Below are 27134 nucleotides of genomic sequence, written 5' to 3'. Positions count from 1 at the left end.
AGATCTCTACTACTGCACAAAATGGCTGAAAACAGGCCTGTTCAGTATGCTACTCGTATGCTTTAGGAACAAAATGGGTATGCTCTATGCAGGAGACTGCTTCATAGATTTATTTGAAATACTCTTTTAGTTATTACTCGTTTAAGTGAACAAAGAACACATGCATCTATTCAGCACAACATTCACAAAAATGCAAAAAAGAGAGAACCATTTTTAAGGTATAACAGAGTGTTTTATTTTCTAAGCCAAGCCATTAAGTTAAAATGCACATTCACCATTGATTCTCCCAACATGAAAAGTTCAAAATGCTTCATCCTCAAATCTCTGTATTACATGGTGACAGAAATGTGGTCTAAATTAGATTATATACTATTAAATGTTAATCCAATAAACCATTTCAGTATGGATAAGCCTTGCACACAAAAGATGATTCTGTTCATTCGATTCATTTTTACTATTGTTACTGTCCAGCATTTCTGTTCTGCCATCTCAATAATTAAAAATTCTGCTCATGTCTAATCATCATTTCTCTGGCTTCATATTCAGCCAGGCCTGTAAGCTCACTCTCTGCAATGACAGCAGGACATCGGACACAAAGACTTCAAAGACCATCCACTCTCCTTCTCTCTCACTCTCTTATTCATTCCCTCCCTTTTCCTTTTAGGCTTTTACCCTCACTGTTTCATTATTTGTTTATCGCACACTTAGCTCTTGGGTGGTTCTATTTCTTTTTGGTTTACCAGAAATTCCTTTGCCTGAGAGAACACAACAGGCATTTTTCACATTTATTTTCAGAAAGCCTGTGTTGCCAGACGATTGTTTCATTTGTTTGCTTTTATCAATATGGGATTCACATTTAAGGTTTGTTTCTCAGATTAAGTCTACAGCTCAGCCGACTCACTGTGGCACTTCTACCATGTCGCCAATCGGAGTTGGAGCCTGAAAGTCGGCAGCCAAACTCAAGTCCTTTTTCAGTTCACAGTCACTTAGCTCTTGGGGGGCTTCTTTGTCCTTCACACCATTTACACATGCCTCAACCGGGGACTCAAGGACATCTGCAGGGGCTACGTCTGGTGCCTGCTCATGGCATTCCCCATTTACCTCAGGGGGAGCCGACACAGATTCCTCTGCCGAGCCAGCGCTCTCACAGTCTCCATTATTCAGCTTCAGATCTGTGACAGTCGAGGCAGGTTCCTCAAGGCAGAGCTCGTTGGTTGAGGTTGATTCTAAGATGACGATTGCAGGAATGGACTCCTCCGCACTCTTTTGTTCTGCCACAGGTTCGGGTTGTGTTGGCTCTGGGGATGGCTCGGGATTTGCTTCTGTTAGTGTAACCTCAGGGGGTGCAGCAGTTTCAGATTCAGGCTCTGTGATGGGTGTGGGTTCCTCTGGAGAAGGCACAACCATCTCGACCTCTGCTGCACTCAATGCTTCGGAAACAGGTTCAGGCACCGGGGCAGACTTTGTGACTGCCTCCGGAGCTGCTGCCTCAGTAACAGTCTCTGATTCTAGTGTGACATCAGTGGTTTTTGTAATTTCAGTGGACAACTGACTGGTATTTGCAACCTCCTCAACCACTTTCTCTACCACCTCCTCTGTGACCGGCTCCACTGGTAAGGCTTCAATTTTAGGCGACGATACAGGCTCTTCTAGCTCAGGTGCAGGTTCGTCGAGTGCAGCTGTAGAATCCTCAGCCTCTGGGGCAGTTGCATTCTCCTCAGGTACAGCTGCTGGTTTCTCAGATAGTGTTACTGGTTCCTCCGTTACTGGTGTCTCTGATGCAGTGGCTGGTCCTTCTGTTGCAGCCGTAGGTTTCTCTGTCACTGGTGCATCTGGTGCAGCTTCAGGTTCCTCTGCTGCTGGTGCAGTTTCAGGTTCCTTTATCACTGGTTCCTGAGGTGCAGCTTCAGGTTCCTTTGTCACTGGTGTCTCAAGTGCAGCTGCAGGTTCTTTTGTCACTGGTTCCTCAGGTGCAGCTGCAGGTTCTTTTGTCACTGGTTCCTCAGGTGCAGCTGCAGGTTCTTTTGTCACTGGCTCCTCAGGTGCAGCTAAAGGGTCCTCTGCTGATGATGCTTCTGGTACATCTGCAGGTTCCTTGGGTGCAGATACCTCTGGTGCTGCTGCTAGTGTTTCTACTACAGCTGATGGTACTTCTGCTGCTGGTGCCTCTTGTGTAGCAGCGGGTGCCTCTACTGCTGTTGCCTCTGATGCAGTTGCTGGTGCCTCTTCTGCTTGTGACTCTGGTACATCTGCTGGTTTCTCTGGAGCACTTTCTGGTTCCTTAGATACAGCAGATGCCTCTGGTGTAGTCACTGGTTTTTCTGGCACAGCATCATCCTTCTTCACCTCTGGCTGTGCTGCTGAAGGAGAGGTGGGCTTCTCAGCTGGAGCTTCAGACTCCACCACTTGCGCTGCTGCACTTACCGCATCAGCCTCCTGCGGTGCAGCCTCCGACTCAGTCACAGGGGTCTCTGCCTTTTTCTCAGCTGGTTCAACTGCTGCCACAGCACTCTCCTCTTTCTTCTCTTTAGGGTCACTGACATCGTATCCCTTCTTCCGTTTGCTTAGTTTGCCTCCCATGATGTTCTGTGGGAACAGAAGAACATATTATGTAAGCTACAAACATCACTGAATTTCAGTATATTTATATTTATGCATTTGTTAGATGCTTTTATCCAAACTCATGACATCACTTTCAAGTGCCATACTCTACTGTTTGAGCTACATGACAAGTTAGTCTAAAACTCTATTGGAAAATAACCAATATTCTTAGCACCTCATTATGGATATGACATTTTAAAATGAAAAATGCTCACATAGCCCACCATGTTTCTCCATATAAAGGGCATTTACTCAATCATTTTAACCCCATGGTATCTCTGCCAAGGGCTTTGAATGCAGTCCAACTTTGTATTTGGGAGGAGGACGTGGCTTGAGGACAAATGGTGACTGGATGGGGATGTCACTTAGTTTTTGTAAACTTGTTAAGATATCATTCAACAACCCAGTTTTACAGTATAAAGGCAGCAGGCACTGATTATATATAATGTGGTAGAAGGATTTGCAAGCGGAACTCAAAAATGTTCTGCCTTAGACAACTAGACAAAAAAAATAAAAATAATAATAATAATAATAATGACCAGGTCTAGTTATGTCAAGTGTTGATTTTTTTTATTCTATCAATCTGTATACAGTTTCACTAAAATAAATAAAAAGTCATATAAAAGTCATTCACTTCTCTTAGCATTTTTTCATGGCCGGTTCTGGTTGGTAAAGCAGCTTGGTTTGGGGATGTGTGAAGATAATGAAGATAAGTTTCAGGGGAAAGACTGATTAGATAACATGAACTGAATCACATTTGGTAACATCGGTCAATGCTAATGACGTTACTTAACCTTTTAACTGGTGAGTTTATAATATCCCCTGGACAGGAGCATAGAAATACATAAATCCCACATATGGGACCATACTGCTTAAAGGGTTAAAAATGAAAGGTTTTATTATACAACTTTTCATTTTACCGAAAACATTCTTGTAAATTGCAAGGATCTTAATGTGTTAATTGGAACTGGTTTCACATGCATATGGAATTATGGATGTGAGAGGTAGATTAAATGTTAAATGTTTTCTTAATTTGCAACCTTTTAAAGACCTGCAGTTATTGTAGTTTAATTGGATAATATTCTTTAAGATGCCGCATGGTGGGGTTACAAGAGGAGCTGTCCATAGTGCTGCACTGGGGCAAACAAAGACCGGATATGCAGTCATGCCCCAATGCAACCTGCAGATGAGTCCAACTGCTGAGATATGCTGCCTATGTCAGCGCTCACTAAAGACAGTTTTTATTACAGCCTCTCACAGCGCTCTGTGCCAGTACACTTCTCAGCCTCCATTATTCCTGCTAATCTTGCTTGAAGAAGTTACTCATTAATATAATGATGTAAAGAAATTTGCTTAATGATGGTCTGAAAGTTATGTCCTTGAAGACTGGTGAAATACACTGAGCAAATATGGCAAACCAAGCAGCCTATCCCATGTCTGGCAGTAGGTTACAATATATAAGATACATAAGGAAAAAAAAGTGGAATGTGGTGGAAATATTTCATAAAAACACAAATATTATTTTGCATTTTAATATATTTACATATTTCCAGTGTACACGCACACAATTTTATATATTTTAAAGACACATTCCCCCACCCCAACACCACCACCAAAGCTCCCCCACCCTTTTCATATCGACCAGCTCTTAGAATTTTTGCAAGCGCAAATCAATGCTTCCCATTTCCTTAAACAATGCTTTCAATAGAAATGCACCAATAAAGGGAAATCGAAATACGAAAGGGGTTAACTCTTTAACCGAGTAAGAGCTACCTGTAACCCACTGCTTCATTTTTTAAATATAAAATAAAATAAAACAAAAGCTTTTGTATGCGTCTCATTTTTACTTTTACTCACGTTTTAACCCCCCATCTTATAGGACACAAGTCACACCTTCCCGTGATAACATTATAAGCTTAGAAAGATTATAAATGTGTCATTTTTTAAGTGTCATTCATACATTTCTAGGATATTACATTTTTTTCCCGTTCAGATATTGAGTAACATAGATACGGGGAGCTTTCGTTGTACCTTTTTTAGTTTGTATGAGTGACATGAAAATTGCGAGAACAAAGAACGGCTCGTGCTGTCTGCGTTCAACTATATCTCCAGCCTCAATAAAACGCTTTGTCTGGTAAGTGATTTTTACCCGTTATTCAGAGTCACTGCTAACATTTTACTGACCTGCTTCTGTGGAAATCCGTGCGTAAGAGCGCGTGGAAGGTACTTTCCTTTCTCCTGTAGGTAGTGAATGTGATTCAGTTCGAGCCAGTCCTACTCTCTCCCTGAGGTCCAATCTGCGACTGGGCGTTTTTTCTCTTTCCACCCCTCCTGTTAAACCCACGGTTTGTGAGACATCTGTCGTTATCACAGCCTCTCCTGCCCACTGCCCACAATCCATATACCCTCCCTCTCCTCCTCCCTTCCCTCCCCCATCACGTTGGGTGCATATTTGACTAGATTAGATGGGCTTTATAATGGGTTTGGGGAATAATGCCCCCTTTTCTTTCACTTTTTTGAAGTGATCTCTATAGCAACCGTATTCCTTTTGACTCATGTTGGTGCATTTGCCTTTTTTTCCCACCTGCCTGATTGGTTTTAGCATGCATTTTTCTTTACGTGTGTGTGTGTGTAAGGACAGGGGTTAAAGCAATTCTCCACCCCCATGGCTGAAGGAGAGGAGCATGAACTGTAAGCAGGGCCTTCGAATTCAGTTGCACAGTATTGTTTTAACATTGTAAGGTATACCCGCACCAATCCAGTCTTAAGCAGATATTCTATAATTGAAGGAAGTACAACTAAATATAATGCATAGCTTAAACACAAAGTAAAGAGAAAAAAAAAGATGTTTCATTCATTTGTTCATATCTTGGCAACACTAAATGACTCAGATTCTTTGAGAGTCTGCAAACCACCAGAATAATGTTTCTGAATCATATATGTGCCGCAGGTCAAGAGAGTCATGAGGTCATTCCTAATATAACATTCCACTTAAAGTGGTCTGACATGGGACCCTTGTGAAATTCGTCTACTTGGTGTTAATAGTACAAGCAGAGGTGCGATGAGATTTTACTAGGCCTGTTTCATATGAGCTCTAGAGATATGTATAATAAATGCAAAATACACTCCACAACATTAACCCTTCTTTTCCACCTTTTATAATAGGCTTCAGATTTAAGAAGTACTCACCGATCTAAATGATGGTGCTCTAATATGATAACTTTGTATCTTATGTGCCCTCCAGCCATTGAATATATTAAATATGTCATTACAAAGATAGGTATTCACTATTAACCTGTTGGGTTACTTCTGGCCTCACATTTAATCAGACACAGAAATCTGAATGTTTTAAATAGCAAAATACAGTAAGTAGTTGTAACAGACAGTATTGTCTATTACTTACTAAGTAATTTTTAACATTAACTTTCAACTTTTAAAGATAAATCAAACGCATAAGTGATCATTATTATGCAATACGGTATAAATATTGGATATGCTGTTGAGCACAAGTGTACAATAAAGGATGGTCTCATAAAAAACTCACCCTGGGGCAAAGCAGGCCAGCTGTGTGGATAATTATTAGTCAATCCTTATGCAGACTAGCCAATTACATATATATTTTCTTTTTCTTTTCATCACAGGCTCATGATTAAATTACACTGAGGGAAGGAATGAACCAGCGCGCCCTTTCATCACTGCTAGACACATGGAAAGTGATGAAACATGGTCGTGAGAAACTAGTTTCCTCTCCATAGTTCTGCATGTTTTACGGCACAGCTTGCATTTTTTCGTTGTACTAAATGTCAAGATTAGAAATCAAACCTATAACACAGGACTTTGCTGTCAGATTCTTGAAATATGAGAGCGTGCGGTCTCATGTGAAAAATGTAAATACATGTTTTATTTCTTGACAGTTTTAATGATCTACATTCATGTCTAAAAATTGTGCGTAATGTTTAGATTTGGGTCACACAGCTGGAATGTTGGTAATTTGTTAAAATGCCAGCTATTCTGGGCAGAGAGTTCAAGGTTACAGAGTTCCCAGACTCTGTGTGCTGAACGGTTTATGATCTGTGAGCTTTATGCCCCAGAGAATGTTTAGCAAGCATATCATATGCGTTTAATCATACATCTCATGTCAATAAAACAACAACAAAAACGTTTACTCAAGATGCAGCTTTCTTTGGAGGAGAAAAAGAAGACAGCAGCCTCTAGTGTCTGAAGAATGATGGTGCAACAGCTCTATGCATTTTAGACAAAGCCTGAAAAAGAGGAAAGCAATATTGATGAGTGAAAGAATCACAATAAAAACATTTAGAGATAATGAGTCTTTATGAAAGCTTCATAATCTTAAACTTGATCTGAGTTTAAAATACGATTAACTGAAGTGTAAGACTAGATCTTAGTGAACTGGCAAATTATAGGCCCACTTCAAATCTTCCATTTATGTCTAAAATTTTAGAAAAAGTTCTTTACTTCCTGGAAAAAAAAAAAAAAAAAAAAAAAAAAAGATCGGTATGAAGATTTTCAGTCAGGTTTCAGACCCCACCATAGCACAGAAACTGAACTTGTTAAAATTAGAAATGACTTGATTCTTGCATCAGATCAAGGCTGCTTCTCATTGCTAGTTTTACTTGATCTTAGTGCAGCGTTCGACACCATAGATCATGACATACTCATAGATCGATTAAAAAACTATACAGGTATTCAAGGGCAGGCTCTTAGATGGTCTAGGTCCTACCTGTTCGGTCACTACCATTTTGTTTATTTAAATGGGGAGTCATCTCATTTATCATCAGTAAAATATGGAAAGCCACAAGGATCTGTCCTAGGTCCTCTTCTATTTTCAATATACATGTTGCCCCTTGGTAATATTATTAGAAGATACGGGATTAGTTTCCACTGTTATGCTGATGATACTCAACTAAATATCTCAACGGGACAAGATTCAACTTCTAAATTATTTAAGCTAACAGAGTGTGTTAAAAACGTAAAAGACAGGATGACCAATAATTTTCTCCTATTAAGTTCGAATAAGACCAAATAACAGTACACATAATCTAGACTACAGTTTGCAACTATAGACAAATGTACTGTTACTTCCTCTACAGTCAGAAATCTGGGTGTTATATTATACAGCAAGTTGTCTTTTGAAAACCATATTTCCCATGTTACTGAAACAGCATTTTTCCATCTTAGAAACATTGCCAAGCTACGAAACATGTTATCTGTTTCTGATGCATAAAAGCTAGTTCATGCATTCATGACCTCTAGACTGGACTATTGTAATGCACTTATAGGTGGTTGTCCTGCATCTTCAATAAACAAGCTACAGGCAGTCCAAAATGCAGCAGCTAGAGTCCTTACTAGGTCAAAAAAAAATATGATCATCTCTTTCGCCAAGCATTTGAATAATGCATCTCATTATTTGTGACTGCAGTTGTATCTGATCAAATGTGAATTCTTATTCTTTAGCTTGGGTTAAACTAATTAATTTTACTTGGTTGGAACAGCAGCTATGCTAATGATGTCTCTCTGTTTTGGTAACTAGCATTTACACAAGCTCCAGTCTGGATCCAGAACACCTGAGAAGAGACAATGCCAACCCCTCAGAGGACCTCAGATGATGCTAACCCTGAAACAACATTCAGAACTAACAAATATTACTTACTATGTAGTCACATAATAATTGCTGTTAATAGTGTTCATTGTCCGACTGACTATTTCTTGTATTCATTTTTCTGAAAATTCCTGTCATATGAACACCACTTATAAGCTACTACTAAATATTGTAGAAACTTAATTTTCTGTAAAGTTGCTTTGCAATGATTTGTATCGTAAAAAGCAGTACAAAAAATAAACTTGAATTAGAGGAGTGATTATAGTTATAAGAATAGTTCACACACACACACACACACACACAATGAAAATTTGCTGAAAATATATACTCACACTCAGGCTATGTTAAATATCCTCATTTTAAATACATGTGAAAAGGTACAGTACTTCATGCCATAAGACTGGATTTATTTAGCATGCATTATGTACCATGTGTTGAGTTCAGTGTAAAATGCATTGAGTAAAGAAGTTAATATACAAGAATTGTTATGTCCTTGTAATTTGGACACAAACTTTAAATAATAGAAAAAAAGTTATGTTATGGTCTTTTATTTATTTAGACTATTTGAATAATATAAAGTTGTGGCCTAGTGGTTAGAGAGTTTGATTCCTAACCCGGTTGTGGGTTTGAAACTCGGGCTGGCAATACCACGACTTAGGTGCCCTTGAGCAAGGCACCGAACCCCCAACTGCTCCCCGGGTGCTGCAGCATAAATGATGAACGCTGCATGCGTGTATTTTGTTCTGATATTTTTTAGGTTAACATGACTATTTATGTTGTGACAACTTGTGATATTAAGTTATTATTTTAAGTTGGGTGGACTTTAGTCCCTGTTTGTTAAGTTTACTCAAAAAAGCGCTTGCGATAAGTTACCTTATTTTTTTAAGTTGACTCAAATTGTTTGCCAGTTTTTACTTAATTATATTTTATATTATATATAATACATATAATATTTATATCTGTTTTAATCAGGTCTCCACGTCAAGGCTGAATAATTTATTTAATGGTGTGATTATCACTTTTTATATGCATTCATCTACTAATGGTATTTAAAAAAAAAAAAAAAGAAAGATTATAGAAACTCTTTTATAACTAAATAGATTAAATATGATGACCTAAAATATATAAAAACATTTCTTACTATTTGTACATAATACAATGCCCTTTGTTGCAAGTATTTTTACATTTTTCCTCTACTCCCTTTACACCCACGACTGCAAGCCTGTGCATGGATCCAACTCCATCATTAAGTTTGCAGATGACACCACGGTGATTGGCCTCATCAGTGACAACGCTGAGACTGCCTACAGGGAGGAGGTACAGCACCTGGCCACATGGTGCGCTGACAATAACCTGCTCCTTAACACCAATAAGACAAAGGAGCTCATTGTGGACTTCAGGAAGAAGAAAGGAAGCACGCATGACCTCATCCACATTAACGGGCTGGCTGTTGAACGTGTCTCCAGCTTCAAGTTCCTGGGAACCACCATCTCGGAGAAACTGTCCTGGGCCACAAACACCTCCAGCCTGGTCAAGAAGGCTCACCAGCGCCTTTTCTTCCTCAGGACACTGAAGAAGAACCAGCTGTCTTCATCCATCCTGGTGAACTTCTACCGGTGTGCGATCGAGAGCATCCTGACCAGTTGCATCACAGTCTGGTATGGGAGCTGCTCAGTGGCTGACCGCAAGGCACTGCAGAGGGTGGTGAAAACTGTCCAGCGCATCACAGGGACACCACTTCCTGCTCTTGAGGACATCCAGAGGAAACGCTGTCTACGTCGAGCTCGCAGCATTCTGAAGGACTCCACTCACCCTGACCACGGACTGTTTAACCTTCTTCCCTCCGGGAGGCGTTTCAGGAGCCTCCGAACAAGGACCACAAGATTCAGGAACAGCTTTTTCCCTAAAGCTGTCTCCTTGCTGAACTCTGCCCTCTGACACCCCTCAACACCCCCCACACCACACACATAGACTCCTCCCCCTCTTCAACACTGTGACTGATTTATTTATTTATTCACAACAAGCAAAAAACAGTAACTTGTTATTACTTGCACTACTGTCTGTTCATCCAAGAACACTGTATAATCCATTTGCACATTGTAACATTTTCTATGCACTTTACTGTCCATTGCAATACTGTAAATTATGTTCATAGTTCTGCCTATAGTGTACATACACTTTTACATAGCCCATCTGTATAGTATGTTCATAGTACACCTATCTGTATATCGTGCTTATAGTATTTAATATCTGTAAATTATGTCCATAATACTTACCTGTATAGTTATTGTACATATTATAGACCTTTATTCTGTACTTACTGCTTATTGCACTTCTGGTTAGATGCTAACTGCATTTCGTTGCCTTGTACCTACATGTGCAGTGACAATAAAGTTGAATCTAATCTAATCTAATCTAAAGTTCATTCAAGAAAAGAAAAAAGACCTTAAAATCTTTGAGATCCTTCTACCAGCAGATGTCGTCGTGCACTGTCCTTTTTCTCACTTGCAATTTTTTTTATTTTTTTTTTCAAAATTTGTTCTCCAGTATTTATTTTTATTTGATTAAAATATATATTTACCTACGTATTATTTTATTGTTTACAATGACTTGTTTAGGATAACTGCTAAGCATTTTAAAAATACAGATTTACAGCCTTACATTTTTTTTATTAAAAATAATTTACAATTATAATTTAATAATATAGAAAAGTGTATATATCTATAGTTCTCCTTGCAGTCAGACGCTTTGACCAGAGCAAATCAACCAAACAGCTGACCTCAGATCTGCGCGCCAGTCACACGCACTCACGTCAGCGCGCGGTAAAGTCTGAAATGACATCATTCAAGCCAACGCGGATAGTGGTGCCTTTTCAAATGCCTGACCATAATTACAAACAGCTGGGGCAAAAACTATCATATGATTTCATGTTTTCTCCGTGGTTTTTAGACAAACAAAATAAGATTTATGAGTTCTGTGGAACATTTCCCGCTCTTTCACGGGTTTTTGTTAAAGCCGTCTTTCTGTGCGATACACTGGTACTACGATAAAGGCGTTGTTCATGAATATTAATATGGTCACTTTATCTCTACTTTGAAAATTGTATTAAACATACTGTCGTGTGCCTAATTAATATTCATGACCCAACCAATGCGCGCAGGAGAAGCACATAGTAGGTATTTAATATTCATGAGACAGTCCTTCGCCGTAGTAGGAAAGGTAATTCTCGTGTGAGGTCCTCAGGCGGTCAGTGTGCGCCTCCCTTTGTGCCTCGCCACTCAAGATGGCTCCCGTTTTAGAGAAGAAACTACTGGGCGCAGCCGGGACAGGCGACACTATGGAGAACAGCACCGAGGATGATGAAGGACAAAACCTCTGGTACGCCCGCGCCCTCAAAGTGTCCAGGAGTGCAGCGAACTGTCCAGGGAGTTGGTTTATTTGACAGTTGAAGTGCTGCTGTGTCACCGGACGGGTGTTCAGTTCAGACGCCGGTCCCGGACGAGCCCAAAACACTTAACAGAAACTCACAGCACGTCTGAGTCAGGCTTCACAACGGGCGAAATAATAATGAAAGTCCTCGGATTCGTTAGGAAGCAGATTGTCTCGCTTTATATGCCCATGTCATGCTTCTGCTGTGGCTAGCGTTTGTTATAACGTAACGGTTTGTGTTGAGCTCACGTCCGTTTCTGAAGTAGCCTTGCTTCGCTGATTTTCTATATGTACGAGTTGTTATTTATTTGTTTTAATATGATAAGTGTCAGGAAACGTGACTCCTGATGTCTGTTTTTGATGAGACCTGACTGACATTATTCATTAGTGAGAGGATCCTTGTGGTAACGGCCTTTTCCGGAGGTTTTGTAGCATTTTGTCCGCCGTCAGAACTAGCCATCAAACTACTAACTTCCGTATTAAACCTGTGTTAGTTGATGTTTGTTGATGTTATTACAGTGCTCATCTGTTGTTTTGTCCTTCAGGTCTTCAATCCTCAGCGAAGTTTCCACACGCTCCAGCTCGAAATTGCCTTCTGGGAAAAACATACTGCTTTTTGGTATGTGCCTTTTTTGCTGAATTTGATTTTTAATCCAAATGGCTTAATAAAAGTTTTGCTTACAAATGTCGATAATGCACATACATTCAAATGAAAACCTTACCTTTTTAACACAGTGTATGGATCTGATATTGAAGGGTAGTTAACAAACAAATGAAAACTCTGTCTTTAAATCACCCTCATGTTGTTCCAAACACCTGGCTTGCTTTCTTCTATTCAAGAACGCTGGTTTTACCTTTTACTTGTACAGACAGAAAATATCTCAATATCTTCTGATGTGTTCTGCGTTAGAAAGTCGTACAGGTTTGGGATGTTATGAGAGCGAGGTCATAGAATTTGTATTTTTCCGTAAACTATCATTTTATCTTTTTCCCAGTCTTAAACAGAAATCATTTTCTTTGTCTAAACACACTAATTATTACTTGATGTCATTAATTTGTTATAAAAGTGATATGATTTCTGCTTCTGTTTTAGGGGAGGATGGTTCTGGAAAGACAACACTCATGTCAAAGCTTCAAGGAGCCGAGCACAATAAAAGAGGTCGAGGGCTGGAGTACTTGTATCTCAATGTCCAGGATGAAGACATAGATGGTAAGTGCGTTTATACTGGGTAAAAGTAGGTGATAAAAAGTTTAAAATAATTCATGCACTAGATGCCATAGCTGCAGCTAACTATTTAATTGTCTTTTTTTATTATTATTATTATGTTTTTCAGTAATTTATTAAAACTTAATAGGAAATATATTCGTATAGTCTTTGTAAACAAAATCTATGAAAAAAAAATGACACGAAAAATAATAGTTTAAAATATATAGATATTTTTTAAATTCTCTTTTGGTCTGTGGAAAATGCAAGTCTATTCAGTTTTTTGAATTTACAATTGACAAACCTTCCAGATTTGACTCGCTGCAGCGTTTGGATCCTGGATGGAGACCTGTACCACAAAGGCTTGCTGAAGTTTGCAGTGACTGCCGAGTCGCTGAAGGACAGTCTCGTGGTGTTCGTGGTGGACATGTCACGGCCTTGGACCATCATGGAGTCACTGCAGAAGTGGACGAGTGTGCTGCGTGAACACGTGGACAAACTGAAGATCGCTCCTGAGGAAATGAGAGAGATGGAGCAGAGGAGTAAGTGCTGTTTTAGTAGAACCTAAATCTTTGGCTTTAGCTTGTGCAGGATATTCAGATTCAAGTGCGATTGTGAGTGATGGTTAGTACATGAAGTCTATCTCCAGCTGTCTTACTGCTAGACATCTTACTCGACTTTATTGTCCATACCATATCAACCCATGACAGGCAGATGGGACGTGGATGTTGATACTATTTTTGTCAGTTTTCAGATATGCTTTTCCTTTGAGAATTGTTTTGATCATGTGTAAATGTTGAGTTTCAGTAGCAAACAGTGTTACTGCTACATTTACACATTGACTTCAGAAGAAGAATCGGCAGCAGACAGAGTAGAGTAAATAACAGATTGTCATGCAGTAGTACATACACAGTGAATTCCTTGTAAAACAGCAAGTTTTTTTTTTCTTTTGATATAGTGAAGAATGATAGTGTTTTAGAGCCTAAACATTAGGACAAAGTTTATTTCCATTGTGAATTCAGTGTTAGTGATGCTAGTTTGAAAGCCATGCGAATTAGCCTTAATCTAGGTATTTTTCTGCTTTTATTAAAACGTTTTATTTTGTTACTGAGTCCATGAGTCCTAATCCAAATGTAATATGAGAGTTAGCAGAACTGGCTGCACTGGAGGATGGTTTATTGACAGTCTGGATATGAAGCACTCTTTGTGCTTTGAATTTGCATGAAGCATGTTTTTAGACTAACGCATGTTGTTAGTGATCATCAGTGCTGCCTCACTAGTGTTAGTTACAGTGTCTCCATGTTTTGAAAAACCCTTGAGTTTGGTGATACAGTTTGGGGTTTCTAAGATTTTTAATTTATTAAAATGTTTTGATACTTTTGAAATCGTCCTCTCATTCTCATCAAAGCTGTATTTCTCTGATCAATAATACAGTAAAAACGGAAACATTTGTGAAATATTGCAATATAAAGTATGTTTATATTTTAACGTATTTAAAAATGTGAGTTATTCCTGTAGTGGAAAAACAAAAGAAATATTTAGGTTTGCACTTTATCTTACAGTATGTATACTTACATGTACTTATAGTGTATTTATCGAAGAAAGTTCTGTAATACAAGGTAACTTCATGGGGTAGGGTTAGGTTTAGGGGTAGGTTCAGGGTTAGTACCTAGTTATTACATAGTAATTGTAATTACTATAATAAGTACATAGTATGTACATGAGGAACAGGACTGTACAATAGTGCTACCAATATTTCTTTTGCTTAAACATTTGTGTTGCTTAAACCCCAAAATGAGAATTCTTTAGTCATGAATTACTCATCCTCATGTCGTTCCAGACCTTTGTTCACCTTCTGAACACAATTAACTCTTTCCAGCCTCTGCCAGCAATTTTGATGATTTTCACTCAAATTTGATCGTCTGCAGTATATTTTGCTGCATGAGTATTTGAAAATGCAATACACCAACATAAAGATCAGCGATCAAACAAACAAAAAAAAATCTGTTTTATTCTGGCTTAAAGCATTATTTAATTTATCAACACTTGAATATAGGTAGGTTTCATAAAAAAAGTATCATTTTGAGCAAAAATTTGAGAAAAACCTATTTGTATAAAAAACGACATCTGGATAATATTTAGTGCGATTATCAAAGCATAAATCCAGTAAATCGCTTCCATCAACACCTCCAAAGCTTACATATACCATAGAAATATTCCACTTCCTGGATCAACATTTTACTCTGTAGTTGCAGTTTTCATTTATATGCTGTCTATTGCTGATGATCGCATTCTTTTTAATATGTCTCTGTTTACATGAGAGATCGTTCGTTTCGGCGTCCTGTTCACATATGTTTTTGTTTTGGAGGTTTTATACTTGTTCAGAGGATGTGTAATAGCACCCCCGAGCGTATGACAGTGAAAACACGAAAAGCCATAAAAACTTGTCTAAGAGTAAAACTATTTTTGATTCAATCTGAGAGCTGTCTGACCCTCCATAGACAGCAGCGAAACTGTGTTCCGGTATTGGAGTTAATATTTAGATTTTATGTTTAAAACTCAGTTATTGTAAAGAAATGATTTTTTGAAGAATCATGTTAATGCTATGTCGACAGTATTTGATGGCTTCAGGTGTTGTGCGGTGTGAAGACATCAAGCTGCTCCAGCAGCGTTTGAGAAGTCTGAATGTTTCTGTAGTGTGAGTGAGGGAGTGAGTGCTCAAACATGAAGTGAGAGGCTATTTCTGAGGATGACTGTATCTGCATGTGCTCTATAAACAGGGCTGTTCGAGCAGAATGGGGAAGTGGCTTGGCCATGTTATTGTTTTTTAGCTTGTGTCTGAAATATTGAGTCCAGTGGTTCAACAACACATCTGAACTAGTGTTACCTGAATCGCTAGCTCTGTATGTCATCTTATTGTATGGAATTCTTCCTTCTAATTTTTTCATTCATAACATTACAAAAGATCTTTATTTCCTTTATAGAAATAAAGTGCTATTTAAAATCATTTTTAATCAAAGTTTCCACATTGTAGTAATATTTCACACTATTATGTGAAATTGTTTGTCCCAGGTTTACATCCTACAGTGCCAAATGTTGGATGTGTTGAATTGGTATCCAAACACACTAAGCCTCCAGCCGCCCATAGCTTTGTAAAACTGTCCGGCCCAGAATAAGAGCCATTGCTTCCTTGAGCACAGCTGAGATCAGCACAGGAAGCAGAGGCAGCCATCTGACCGCACTTCTGTGGGATGGACTGTCCAGCCTCTCTTACAAGACATTGCATCATGGTCTGCTCCGTTAGACCTTCCTGACATTCGACCACCGCTCTAAACATGGCATGAGCACAACTCATAACATCACACAGCTCTTAGTCAGCTTACACATTAACTGAATGTTTATTTGAAGTGTAGAGATGACTGGATATACTCTGGAAATCCTTTTTAGTGTCGGTCAAAGGCTAAATGTGGCCAGCTAACTGCTTTTTACAAAAACAGCACTATTAAATTGGTATTTACTGTTTAGTTTTTTGGCATCATGGTTTTTAGATGCCCTTGGCACTCTGATAGCTTAATACCTGATGTGTTCTGTCGACTGTCCCCACCCTTGTTTGTGAAAGCTGGTCAAAGTCGACAGTGAAAGTGATTGTAAACTGGTTCTTCATTCGACTGAGGTTATTACAGTCGGCCATATTGATTAAGAAAGTTGGTGGTTATAGATTAAATCTTGTCTTGTGAAAACAGGCTGATCAAGGTGTTGTTCAGACTGAGTGTGTTGAGAACTGTGGAGAAAACATGAAGCAGAATCAAGGGTAGTATTAAAAAATATGAAGACTGCCATGTGATACGAACTCTTGCCTATTGGCTATTATCTTTGAATAAGAATCAGTAGATGGTAAACATCAGTTTGCCTTCTGGAACTAATTAAATTTCGTAATGGACACTTTGTCAAAAAGTATTTGTAACAGTTGTTTATTGGTCTTCTGGAAATGCACTAGATTATCTTGATCACCGGCTCTTGTGGAAACATGCATGCTCTCCACATCACAGGGTGTGGGTAATTGAGTGTGATATAACCAGGTAAAAGAGGGATTCATGGGTAATTACTTTGTTTCTGACTATACACTACTATTCAAAAGTTTTGGGGCAGAAATATTTCTGAAATGTTTTTGGACATTAGCCTTTTTTGTTGTTGTTGACCAAGGGTGCATTTATTTGATCAAAAATACAGTAAAAACTAATATTTTTCTAAATTAAAAGCTTTCTATCTTAATAAAATTCTAAAATGTAATTTTCTCCTCTGATAGTAAGGCTGAATTCTTGAGGCAGCCAGTACTCCAATCTTCAGTATCAGTTTACTGTGTCCTTGTAGAGGATTCATTTCTTAAAAAAAAAAAGAAAAGAAAAGCAAAGCACATTGCTGACCCCAAACTTTTTCACATGAATGCATTTATCTCAGCTTTCGAAAGTTGTGGTCTGTTATTCCAGCAGCACTGGAGCTGTTGTTGTTTAACAGTACGCTGAAGGAAGTTGTGCAGCTTGACTGTTTTCTGGGTCATCTGGAGCTGCATTCTTGAGGTTCCTGAGGAAGTCCCCCCCCCCCCAGCAGCTCCTGAATATACAGCCGATTAAAGACCATTCCAACTCCCCTCTTCTGCGTATCACCATCATGCCCAAATCCAGATCGGCTACTCCGGTATATTAGCTCGGCAGTGAATAAGATGGTTGTTCTTGGCTCTGGTTTGCATGTTTTGTAGTGCTGTGTGAGGACGAGGGCTTGAGCAGGGATCAGACAGGGTCTTAAGAGTGTGCTGTCAGCTCTGTTCACATCTGAGCTGCTCTTCCACAGGCCTCGCCTGCTCAGATGTGTCCACAACAAGTCATGCTTTCAAACTGTTGGGTTAAAACCATGCTACAGATTCTTGCTTATGCTAAGATTTATTTATTATTGTTGATTCTTTTTTTCCCCCCACTTTCTTTTTGGTAAAAATTGTTTGTTTTATGTTCTCTGACTGGAATGTCCTAATTCTGTGGATGTTCTTTATATGGATTTTTGTTGGTAAAGATTATTTATGACTTCATAGTTCACCCCAAAATGAAATTTTTGACACATGCAAATACATTGGGGTTCATGAAATATGGTAAACGGTATTTCTCATGATCTTGCTGTCTTGATACTCGAGAACAAACCTCAGTGGTTCTTACTTAAGCATGGGTAGAGCGCCCCTGTTTATGAAGTTACCTGTTACTTTCAAACATCACTCATTTGTTTTTGAAGTATGAAATAATCTATGGTTTGTTTAATATAAACCGTAATGTGTAATGTAATGATTTGATGCTTCTGTATGAAGCAGCCAACACTGTTTACTGTAAATTTGTTAAGTTACTGTACGTTTGACCCTGTTTGTGTCTTGTTGTTTTCTCTGCAGTGGTTAAGGCCTTTCAGGAGTATGCAGAACCAGAGGACTCCACGCCGGCCTCCCCCCAGAGACGAGCTCCAGCAGCTGGGGGAGAAGAAGAGAGTGTGCTGCTGCCCCTGGGAGACAACGTCCTCACACACAACCTGGGCATCCCAGTGCTCATAGTTTGCACAAAGGTAGCTGAAAGTGATCAAATCATCTGACCTGTCATATTGTTTCCTTTAGTGTTATATTACTTTAATAAGAGTTCAGTCAGTATATTTGAGATTAGCATAGTGAATTTAGTACATATTCCATTACAGTAACATTATTAAAGTTTGCTTTTTATTCCGTTCTCAGGAATTGTGTCTGTATAAACAATACTATAAAAGTTTGGGGTCAGTAAGATTAATGTTTTCGATTTTGTTCACCAAGGCTAAATTTATTTGATTAAAAAACACAGTAAAACAGTTAAAAATACTGCACTTTAAAAGGATTATTTTAAGACGTAATGGCAAAGCTGAATTTTCACAGCCATTACTGTCTTCAGTGTCACAGGATAATTCAGAAAATATTCTGATGTGGTACTCATAGAAACATTTCTAATAAAAAAGTTAAACTATTTTACTGAATAATATTTTTGAGGAAGCCATTTTTTTTGATTCATCATTCTTTGATAAATAGAACAACATTTATTTGAAATCAAGTTGTAACGTAGTACATCTTTACGATTATTATTTCATCAATTTTGCTGAATAAAAAATGTTTTTCCTAACCCCCCAAAATTTTTTCCCTGACCTTTAAACCTCTGAATGGTGGTTTATGTCCTGTGTATAACTAGGCGTGATTAGATGAACAGTTTGTGATTTTTGAGTGGATATTTAGAGTTGTTTTGCTGTGAGTGTCTTTAGCTGGATGAAACGCTCTCTTTATGGAGAGTCAGTAGTAGCCCGCAGGTCCAGAGCTGCAGACGCACCATGCCCCCCTCACATGCTCTTTGGGATCAGAACATGCTCAGTGATCTCTTCTATTGTTAGCCTCCCTCCAGTCCCGGTGCATGAAAGACAACCTGTTTTCAAATGAGGTAGTTTAGGTCTGAGAGGAAAATGTTCACTGTTTGTTCTGTTCAGCGTCAGGAGGCACAGTGATCAAACCGCCTCACCCTGAGGAGAATAGAGCCTGATTGAATTTCAGAAAGCAGGTCCAGTTTCCAGTTTACTTGAAAGCACAAAATTCGCTCTTATCAGTGTGCATTAGTATTATCATTACTGATCTGCTAACAGCAGCTACAGTACTCACTGGCATACTACAAAACCTTTTAAAGAGAGAGCTCACATAAAAATGTAAATTGTCATCATTTATTTAACCTCATGCTCCTCCAAACCTGTATGACTTTCTTACTTTTGCACAACACAAGATGTGGTTCAGTACAAGGTCAGCAGTATCTGTGACATGCAGAGATGTTTGCATTTGCAATGGCCAACACTGATCTGTCCAAGATATTTTGTCATGGCAGCCTCCTGGATTTTTAAGCTGTCTAGTTGGCGTGCTCCTCTTCCTGCCAAAACCATTATGGCTGGCAATCGGCCACAACCATTCACAAACATGGCTGCTGCATCAGTCTTATTAAGCATGTGTTTGCTTGTTTTTAGGATGGTGCGTCTGTCATTTTAAAAGCAAGAGATCAATTCCAAAACCTGTCATTTACTCAGCCTTGTGTTGTTCAATTTTAAAATAATGTCAAATATACTGCACGTAAGACTGATTATGTCCGTCTCTGTGTTTTAGTGTGATGCTGTTAGTGTTCTGGAAAAGGAGCATGACTACAAGGAGGAGCACTTTGACTTCATTCAGTCACACATCCGGCGGTTCTGTTTACAGTGTATCCTGTTCACTCACCCTCAGCAGTGGTGCTGTTGTTATATTTCACTTTTTATGCCGTAGATTTTAAAGAAACAGTTTGTTAAATTTGTGGTTATAAATGGCAGCTGTGAAACTAGAAACTAATCCTAATAATTCAGGTGTTTTGGGATTGGCTGTATCTGTATGGTTGTATATTTTAGTTAGTGATATAATGTCAATATACCATCCTACTTTATGCTCATTTTCAAAAACTGCTTTTTACATTGAAAATGTTCTGGTAACCAGCAGGTGGTAACATAGAAAATCACCTGGTGAATCAGAGTTTATTGTAAGTGACCTGGACATAAAACATGGCCTGTAATTGTGAAGAAACAGTGAAGACAAAACACCACATGATGCTAAAATAATGCTGTAAACATGAACTCAGAAACAGGAAATGTACTTGCTTTAGAAATTAGAACAAACCAAATTATTTACATGGAATCTAATCATATATGAATACTGTTTTTCATCATAAATTATACAGCAGTTCATTGTATTTACTTGCATATAACATTTATTGCAGTAAAATGAATATGATTTATTATGAAATTAAAATTAAGATATATATTCCTGTTAAAATGACAAACATTTTTGCAGTATACAGATCCTTAATCAAATCTCACAGATGGAGCTGGTTTGATTTACACTTCAGTCAAAGAGGAGAAGAACCTGGACCTTCTCTACAAATACATGGTGCACAAAATATATGACTTCCAGTTTACTACGCCTGCCTTAGTAGTGGAGAAGGACGCTGTGTTCATGTGAGCTGAAAATGTTGCATTTCTTATCTTTTTATGTGAAAATATCCATGTCTAAATCAGTTTGGTGTTAGTCTGCCAAACTGGTTTCTTTTAAAACACTTGTATCGCTGCTGTGTAGTCCATCTGGATGGGACAATGACAAGAAAATTGCCATCTTGCATGAAAACTTCACAACGGTTCGACCTGAGGATGCCTTTGAGGACTTTATAACGAAACCTCCCATACGAAAGGTGAGAAAAGAACCTAGGAATGAAAACTGGACCTCAATCTGCTAGTAGTAAGTCAATAACATAGGCCTATTTGTCTCTTTTGTGTTTCTAAAGTTGGTGCATGACAAGGAAATCAGTGCAGAGGATGAGCAGGTCTTCCTCATGAAGCAGCAGGTGCGTTTGGTCTGCAAGAAAATGGATTACAGATTTAATATCAGGTTTCTTCATTGAGTGCTGAGTTTAAATTCAGTTGAGCAGCATTTATTTGAAATTGAAGTCTTATGTAACTTTAATAATCTTAATTCACTTTATTTGTACCTATAGGTAGACTAGGTTTGCAATGTTATGAGTTCTGACATCTTTCACATTTAACAGACACCACAATCATTAAACAACATGTATGATACAAGTGCTTTAAGGTTCCCAGTCCTGTTTTCCCACTTACTCTGACACATATTTATAAATGTCAAATTAATTACGCACTTTATAAATGTATTTAGTTCCACTTTTAAACAATCCGATGCATCCTTGTTTATTGAATATTATTATTTTTTATTCTTAAGAAAAGACTGGGCCCAAAATTTTTAAATGGTAGTGTACGTTGAAAAAAAAGAAAAAAAAAGAAATAGCTTTTGGTAGGAGTGTTTTACACAGCAATATTTCAGCTCTCATGTCTTCTGTCACTTTATTACAGTCATTGTTAGCCAAGCAGCCGGCCACACCAACAAGAGGAACAGTAAGTGTGACTGCAGACACCACACGGACCTCGCACAATTTTAAGTGTGGTACTATTATGCTGTTCTGGGGATTTTGTGTTGATGTTGTGAGACTCAAGTTTTAGGCTTTTTCAAAAGCCACTGAATTCTTTTTATTGCTAGTTTCATGTTGTGGGAAATATAAATCTTCTGAATAGTTTTTGCATTTCCCTGACACCAATTTTGTGTGTGTGTGCGTGTGCATAGGAGTCTCCTGCCCGGACTGCATCTGGATCCCCCCGGCCAACAGGCCGGACAGGGCCCACCAATGTGGCTAGTGTCTCACCCATGACTGCGGTGAAGAAACCAGACCCCAACATGAAAGGTAAGATCTCTTACCTCGTAATGGTAAATAAAAGATTTTGATGCAGAACTTAAATGAAGCGTTGTGATCTTCTGGCTCTTTATTCATCAGACTGACACAAATAGCACATGACTGTGCAGTCAAGCGAGAAACACAGTGTTTTTGTGAGAGTCTTAATATGAGCACTTTGTTCTCTCTGTTTCTCTCCATGTTCTTATATTTCTCACTCATCTCATTTTGCTGGTTCACCCTTCTGCCTCTGCCTCAGTCTAAACTCTTTAATACACTGCCGTCATGAGGAGAATGTGGGAATAATTCCCTAAACAGATTATTCCCACGCATTCCTGTTGGTGTGGGAAAAATGAAATTTTCCGATCATTTATCTCAGCTGGTCGGCATGTTTCAAACCAGCAGGAATAGATTCAGTCCCTTTAATTAAATCAACTTTAATTGAATTCTTGATCCTTCTCACCCTATATGGTATCAGCCTATATGGTATCATGTATCATATTCCACATTTAAGCATTTCATTTTTCACAGGGTAAATGAATTTCAGTTGGTATCCCCATTATCACCCAAGGCCATTATGTTTAATTTGTGTGTGTGTGTGTGTTTATAGGAGCAGCAGCAAATGAGGGAGTGCTGGCCAACTTCTTCAACAGTCTGCTGAGTAAAAAGACGGGTGTGCCGGGCAGTCCTGGGACACCAGGGGCGGCAACGGGAACCGGCGTACAAGGCTCTGCCAAGAAAACAGGTAAATTCTTCCTTTTCCAGCCTCAACCCCAGGTACAGGTGAATCAAAAAAAAAACTGCCGTGTATGGGTCATATTTCACCCCAAAATCATAAGGGGGAAAATTGTATATTAAATAATGTTAGTCTTGAAATAATACAATATTGTATTGCAGTGCGTAAGATTTAGTTTTATATTTTTAGCAATAGAGTCTGGGAAAATGTTCTTAATTTGTAAAAACAATGTAAAAATCCAAACAATCCTTATTGTTCTAAAATTGGCCTCAGTTTCTTAAGGCATGTCTGATTTGCATGAAATGAATTTGATCATTTTAAAGAGATAGGCCAGTGTTATGAGTGTGGTCTGTAGGGATTAATTGGCCTTTATCTTTTGAATACGCTTTTTCAAAACGTGGTACACATGGACAACATGACATTCTGAGACTGCCCCCCTCCACCTTTGATTTTAGGATGCATTATAACCTGTGCAATCATCTGATCACCTTCTACCATAATGTCTTTTGTTCCCTCTGGACAATGCGTGTTTTTTTGAGTTTTACCTTTACAGCCAAAAAGAGTATCCAGGAGGCACGGGCTAAAAAGCCTGTGTGAGTGACATGGATGGTGATATCTCATACTCACTGGTTTTCATGCCTAGAATGATGTCAAGTTCATACCAACTGCATTTTCATTTTTCATATTTACTTTCAGTTGTTATATGACTTCCAGTTATATGAATTGCTAATATATTAACACATTTCTGTGTTCCTTACCTGCTGTTATGTCCCCATTGTGCTCGGATAAAGAACCGCATGTAGTTTTTTTTCTTTCCCTTTTTGTATCCTTCTCATTAAGTTTGCATTTGTGCAGCCGCACAGCATGCTGCTTTTGAATGAATACCAGCATGCAGCACTCATCCACATCCACCGAACTGGTTCCCATCACATAACCATAACCAGCCTGTGTTATTTTCATATACAACACAGAAACTACAGGAGATTACTCCGTTCTCTTTCTCTCCTTTCTTCCAAGGGCAGAAGCCGGGTTTGACTGACGTCCAGGCGGAACTGGACCGAATGACTCGTAAACCTGACTCAACGGTAACGGCCAACAACACCCCTGCGACAGAGAACGAGGCATGAGAGCGTCAACAGCATTGATCACTCTGGAAATCAGCACGTAATGGCATAAAGAAGAAGAAAAAAAAAGCTATTCATGACCAAAATTGCCCCCACCTTGTGTGTCAATCAGCAAACAGACCGCGGTTTACTGAAAGTGTTGGGTTCTGTCAGATGTATAGGCTCTGATGTTTTGGGGGAAAGAGAGGTAGATGTTTGAAAAGATGCAACTGCTTTACTTTGTTTTCATTTCCAGACCCCTTTGTATGTTTGTTTGTTTGTTTATTTGTGGTGATAAATTTTTTGGTGTGGCATAGGGCAGGTCAGGTGATGGGTGCTCTGTCAGACGTCTGAAGTGCGGGGCCTTGCTTGGCTTGGGGAACCTTTAACGGCACCCATTCTCCTCCTCCTGACAAGAGCAGAAACGCACTGCTGCATTCAACGAGCGGTCGCTCCAACTGTTGCAATCAGCTACAACTACTGCTAAAAGCCTAAATCTATTCATTGGAAACAAGAAGTACTTAGAAAAAGTATATAGTGTGTACAAACAGTTAGGTTTATTCTGATGTATTTATAAAAAAGAAAGCAAATCAAGCTTTTATGTTCTCTCTGTGTTTTATCAGTGAGATGTTAAGCTTCACTTAACATGGTTAACATCACTGATGTCATGACACTAATGACAAATACCCATTGGCCTTCAGCATACAAGAATGGCAGACGCTGCCACACCGCCTCTATCAATTATGTAAATATGCACTAAATATTTGCTATACGAGCTTTGATTTGATTTTGTATAAAACTGAATTATTTTAACAATTTATAAAGAGCTATTTCAGACGAAACAAGCATTGATGAGTATCAGGCTGAGCTCTTTTTCTTTTGGCGATGGTTGTTTTTGGAGGAGAGGGGCAGGGCAGCATCTTTCCTAGTATAACTCCCAAGTGCCTGTGTCATAGTGGAGGTGCTCGTCTCACTGTAGCACTGACAGTTAATTTTTGGTCCAGGTTCATGTAATTTATTTTTGTTTGTTTTATTTTGAAAAATGCATGTCTGTAGTCATAACTTTTTTGCTGCAAATTACACATTTTCCTCACTTCAGTGGCCTAGATCATCTTTTTTTTTTGTGCTGCCATAGGGAGCTTGCCTTTCTTTTTGCGAATGTCGGCATCCACATTGAACGTGTCCAGTGGGACATTTCGTCCTACCTCACAGTTGGAATTTGTGGCTTAAACCACTAGCGCCATTCTCGTGTGGCCAAGTGATAGACTGTAAGTCGTGTCTTTTGTTAGTCCTTACAAATGAGATCTCAGATTTTTTATGTTACCTGAAGACCGTAAAGTGATTTTACGTAAAACATTCCCGATTTCTGTAGATGAGCCTGTAGGCGACACATGTTTGTTTGGTGTACCCTGCCTCAGTGCCCTCTGAAGGTGACGACTTTGCCTTCAGCGTACATTCACTGTAGTCACTCCGTCTCTTCACTCAGGGTAGTTCTGAGTCCATACAACAGCCTTGTTTATCTTTATAGTAAATTTCTCAACATTTTCTTCCACTGCTGATCTTGTATCATACTCCTGTTTCAAGCCAAATCATCCACAGACATGATGTAATGTTTTTAACATTAATGTTGTAGTGGAGAAACCGTAAAATAGAGTGGCTTTTAAATAATCATTACATTTTCGGATGGAAACGGAAAACGCAGTGAATTGGAATCAGGAGCCAAAGATGTAGAATCCAAATGTTATGTCTGTCGAGTAGCTGCCCTAAATTCCTCCCAGGTGTCTGCTCTTGGCTGAGCCTGGAGAAGCCATCACTCTGAAACCGATCTTCTGCTTATACGGTGGTGGTCTGTGTTCAATGTCCGATCTGTGTTTTTTATTTTTTTATTTTTTTTTAAAGCTCTTCAAGGGAATAGACCACGAGTAGTCTGGAGTTTACTGTTGTTTTACATGAACTTGTGAAAGAAAGATCTCATACCAAACTAGAGATAAGGAAATCGAATGAAATTTACATTAGTGCTGCATAATATTGCGTAACGGTTTCCATTTACGATGGGCAGGGCTAAAGCATTTGCTGATATTCAAGCACAACATTACGTCTGGACTATTATACCTCTTGTTTTAGTGGTTAAGGTTTTTCATGTATTCAAATTGTGTAAGAACTTATTGGGGCTGCCACTAATGAAGCTTCTGATCTCATATAACATTCTACCTGCTTTCAGATCCACTCGAATAATCTTAAATGCACTTAAGTGTTTCATTGCATCCTCTGCATTTGCTGTGTGACTGCAGTCTCACTGTATAAATATCACTGACACATTCCTGTGAACACAATTCATTTCCCCCCCAAAAAAAACTGAGTTCAATATTATTTCACGGCATTGTAACTTTTACTGGAAGTGAAGAACTGTTAATTCATCTTGGTTTAATTAACAAAAGTAACACATTGTTAGTTATTTAAAAATAATTTTTTCCACCCTCAACTTGGTTTGACAGTTGCTCATTTTAATAGTAGCTTGCAAGTGTAAACAACGTAATGGACTAAGAAACTGAAAAACTAACAAGCTGCTCCCAAGAAGCCTGAAGTACTTGAAGAAGCTTCTTAACTCAGAACCCATCTGTTTTCCCAAAGGAAGATACACAACGGATAAAAGGTCTAAGGATGTCCACCAAAAGAAACATGCTCACTTGGCTTCAGCTTCATTGATTTCTCTCGCTCGGTTAGGGATGATTGCAATTATATAATGAATAGCACATTTTGTAATACTTTTCATTCAGACTAGGATGAAAGTTGACCGCTTTGTTCTGTATAATCCTTCTAATATGCACTTACCCCTGTAAGAAAGAAAATGTTGAGAAAATGCTCTGGCTTCCAAAATTTCTATACAGGAATTGAAAGACATTTCTATTCACACAAAGGACTGTATTTGTGTGCTCTACGTTAAAGTGAGTCTGATTGTATGGCTTTAACTTGGCGCAGTATGTGGCCATGTGAAAACTTGCTTTTAATGCAAACAAAGATAAGGAAACCTTTTTTTCAGTCCTGGCTTAAATAAAATTCAAATACAGACTACAACTATCTTGATGTTTTTGCTTATCAT

At 38.6% G+C, this 27134-nt stretch overlaps 2 protein-coding genes across 4 annotated transcripts; one reads left to right on the top strand and one right to left on the bottom strand.

Annotated features, from left to right (window-relative positions):
• Positions 1-210: 210 nt before the first annotated feature.
• LOC127961687 (proteoglycan 4) lies at positions 211-4968 on the bottom strand. Of its 2 annotated transcripts, XM_052560917.1 has the most exons (3): positions 4786-4968; positions 2203-2586; positions 211-2166 (listed from the first exon to the last, which is right to left on the bottom strand). In XM_052560917.1, exons 2-3 carry the CDS (start codon positions 2578-2580, stop codon positions 898-900), a joined length of 1647 nt encoding a protein of 548 aa, XP_052416877.1. In that variant the 5' UTR covers positions 2581-2586; positions 4786-4968; the 3' UTR covers positions 211-897. The 2 variants fall into 2 exon arrangements, with proteins under 2 accessions (XP_052416877.1, XP_052416876.1); XM_052560916.1 differs by having other exon boundaries at positions 211-2586.
• A 6205-nt stretch (positions 4969-11173) lies between these two features.
• LOC127961690 (cytoplasmic dynein 1 light intermediate chain 2-like) lies at positions 11174-27109 on the top strand. 2 transcript variants are annotated; one of them, XM_052560919.1, is made up of 13 exons: positions 11174-11599; positions 12196-12269; positions 12744-12860; positions 13166-13396; positions 18283-18449; positions 20041-20134; positions 20783-20918; positions 21037-21148; positions 21242-21301; positions 21822-21863; positions 22090-22207; positions 22806-22940; positions 23949-27109. In XM_052560919.1, the coding sequence occupies exons 1-13, from the start codon at positions 11505-11507 to the stop codon at positions 24056-24058; spliced, it is 1491 nt and encodes a 496-aa protein (XP_052416879.1). In that variant the 5' UTR covers positions 11174-11504; the 3' UTR covers positions 24059-27109. The 2 variants fall into 2 exon arrangements, with proteins under 2 accessions (XP_052416879.1, XP_052416880.1); XM_052560920.1 differs by having other exon boundaries at positions 11433-11599; positions 23954-27109.
• The last annotated feature ends 25 nt before the right edge of the window (positions 27110-27134 follow it).

This window comes from Carassius gibelio, chromosome B7 (assembly GCF_023724105.1).
Source record: "Carassius gibelio isolate Cgi1373 ecotype wild population from Czech Republic chromosome B7, carGib1.2-hapl.c, whole genome shotgun sequence".
In the NCBI taxonomy this organism is placed as follows: domain Eukaryota; kingdom Metazoa; phylum Chordata; class Actinopteri; order Cypriniformes; family Cyprinidae; genus Carassius; species Carassius gibelio.
This window is presented reverse-complemented; position numbering and strand designations above follow the sequence as displayed.

Excerpts from the sequence above, each read along its gene's own strand:
- LOC127961690 (XM_052560919.1), top strand. The coding sequence starts at position 11,505 with ATGGCTCCCGTTTTAGAGAAGAAACTACTGGGCGCAGCCGGGACAGGC. Across the intron at positions 11,600-12,195 it reads GATGAAGGACAAAACCTCTG|GTCTTCAATCCTCAGCGAAG; the intron begins GTACGCCCGCGC and ends TTTGTCCTTCAG. Across the intron at positions 20,135-20,782 it reads CCGGCGGTTCTGTTTACAGT|ATGGAGCTGGTTTGATTTAC; the intron begins GTATCCTGTTCA and ends CAAATCTCACAG.
- LOC127961687 (XM_052560916.1), bottom strand. The coding sequence starts at position 2,580 with ATGGGAGGCAAACTAAGCAAACGGAAGAAGGGATACGATGTCAGTGAC.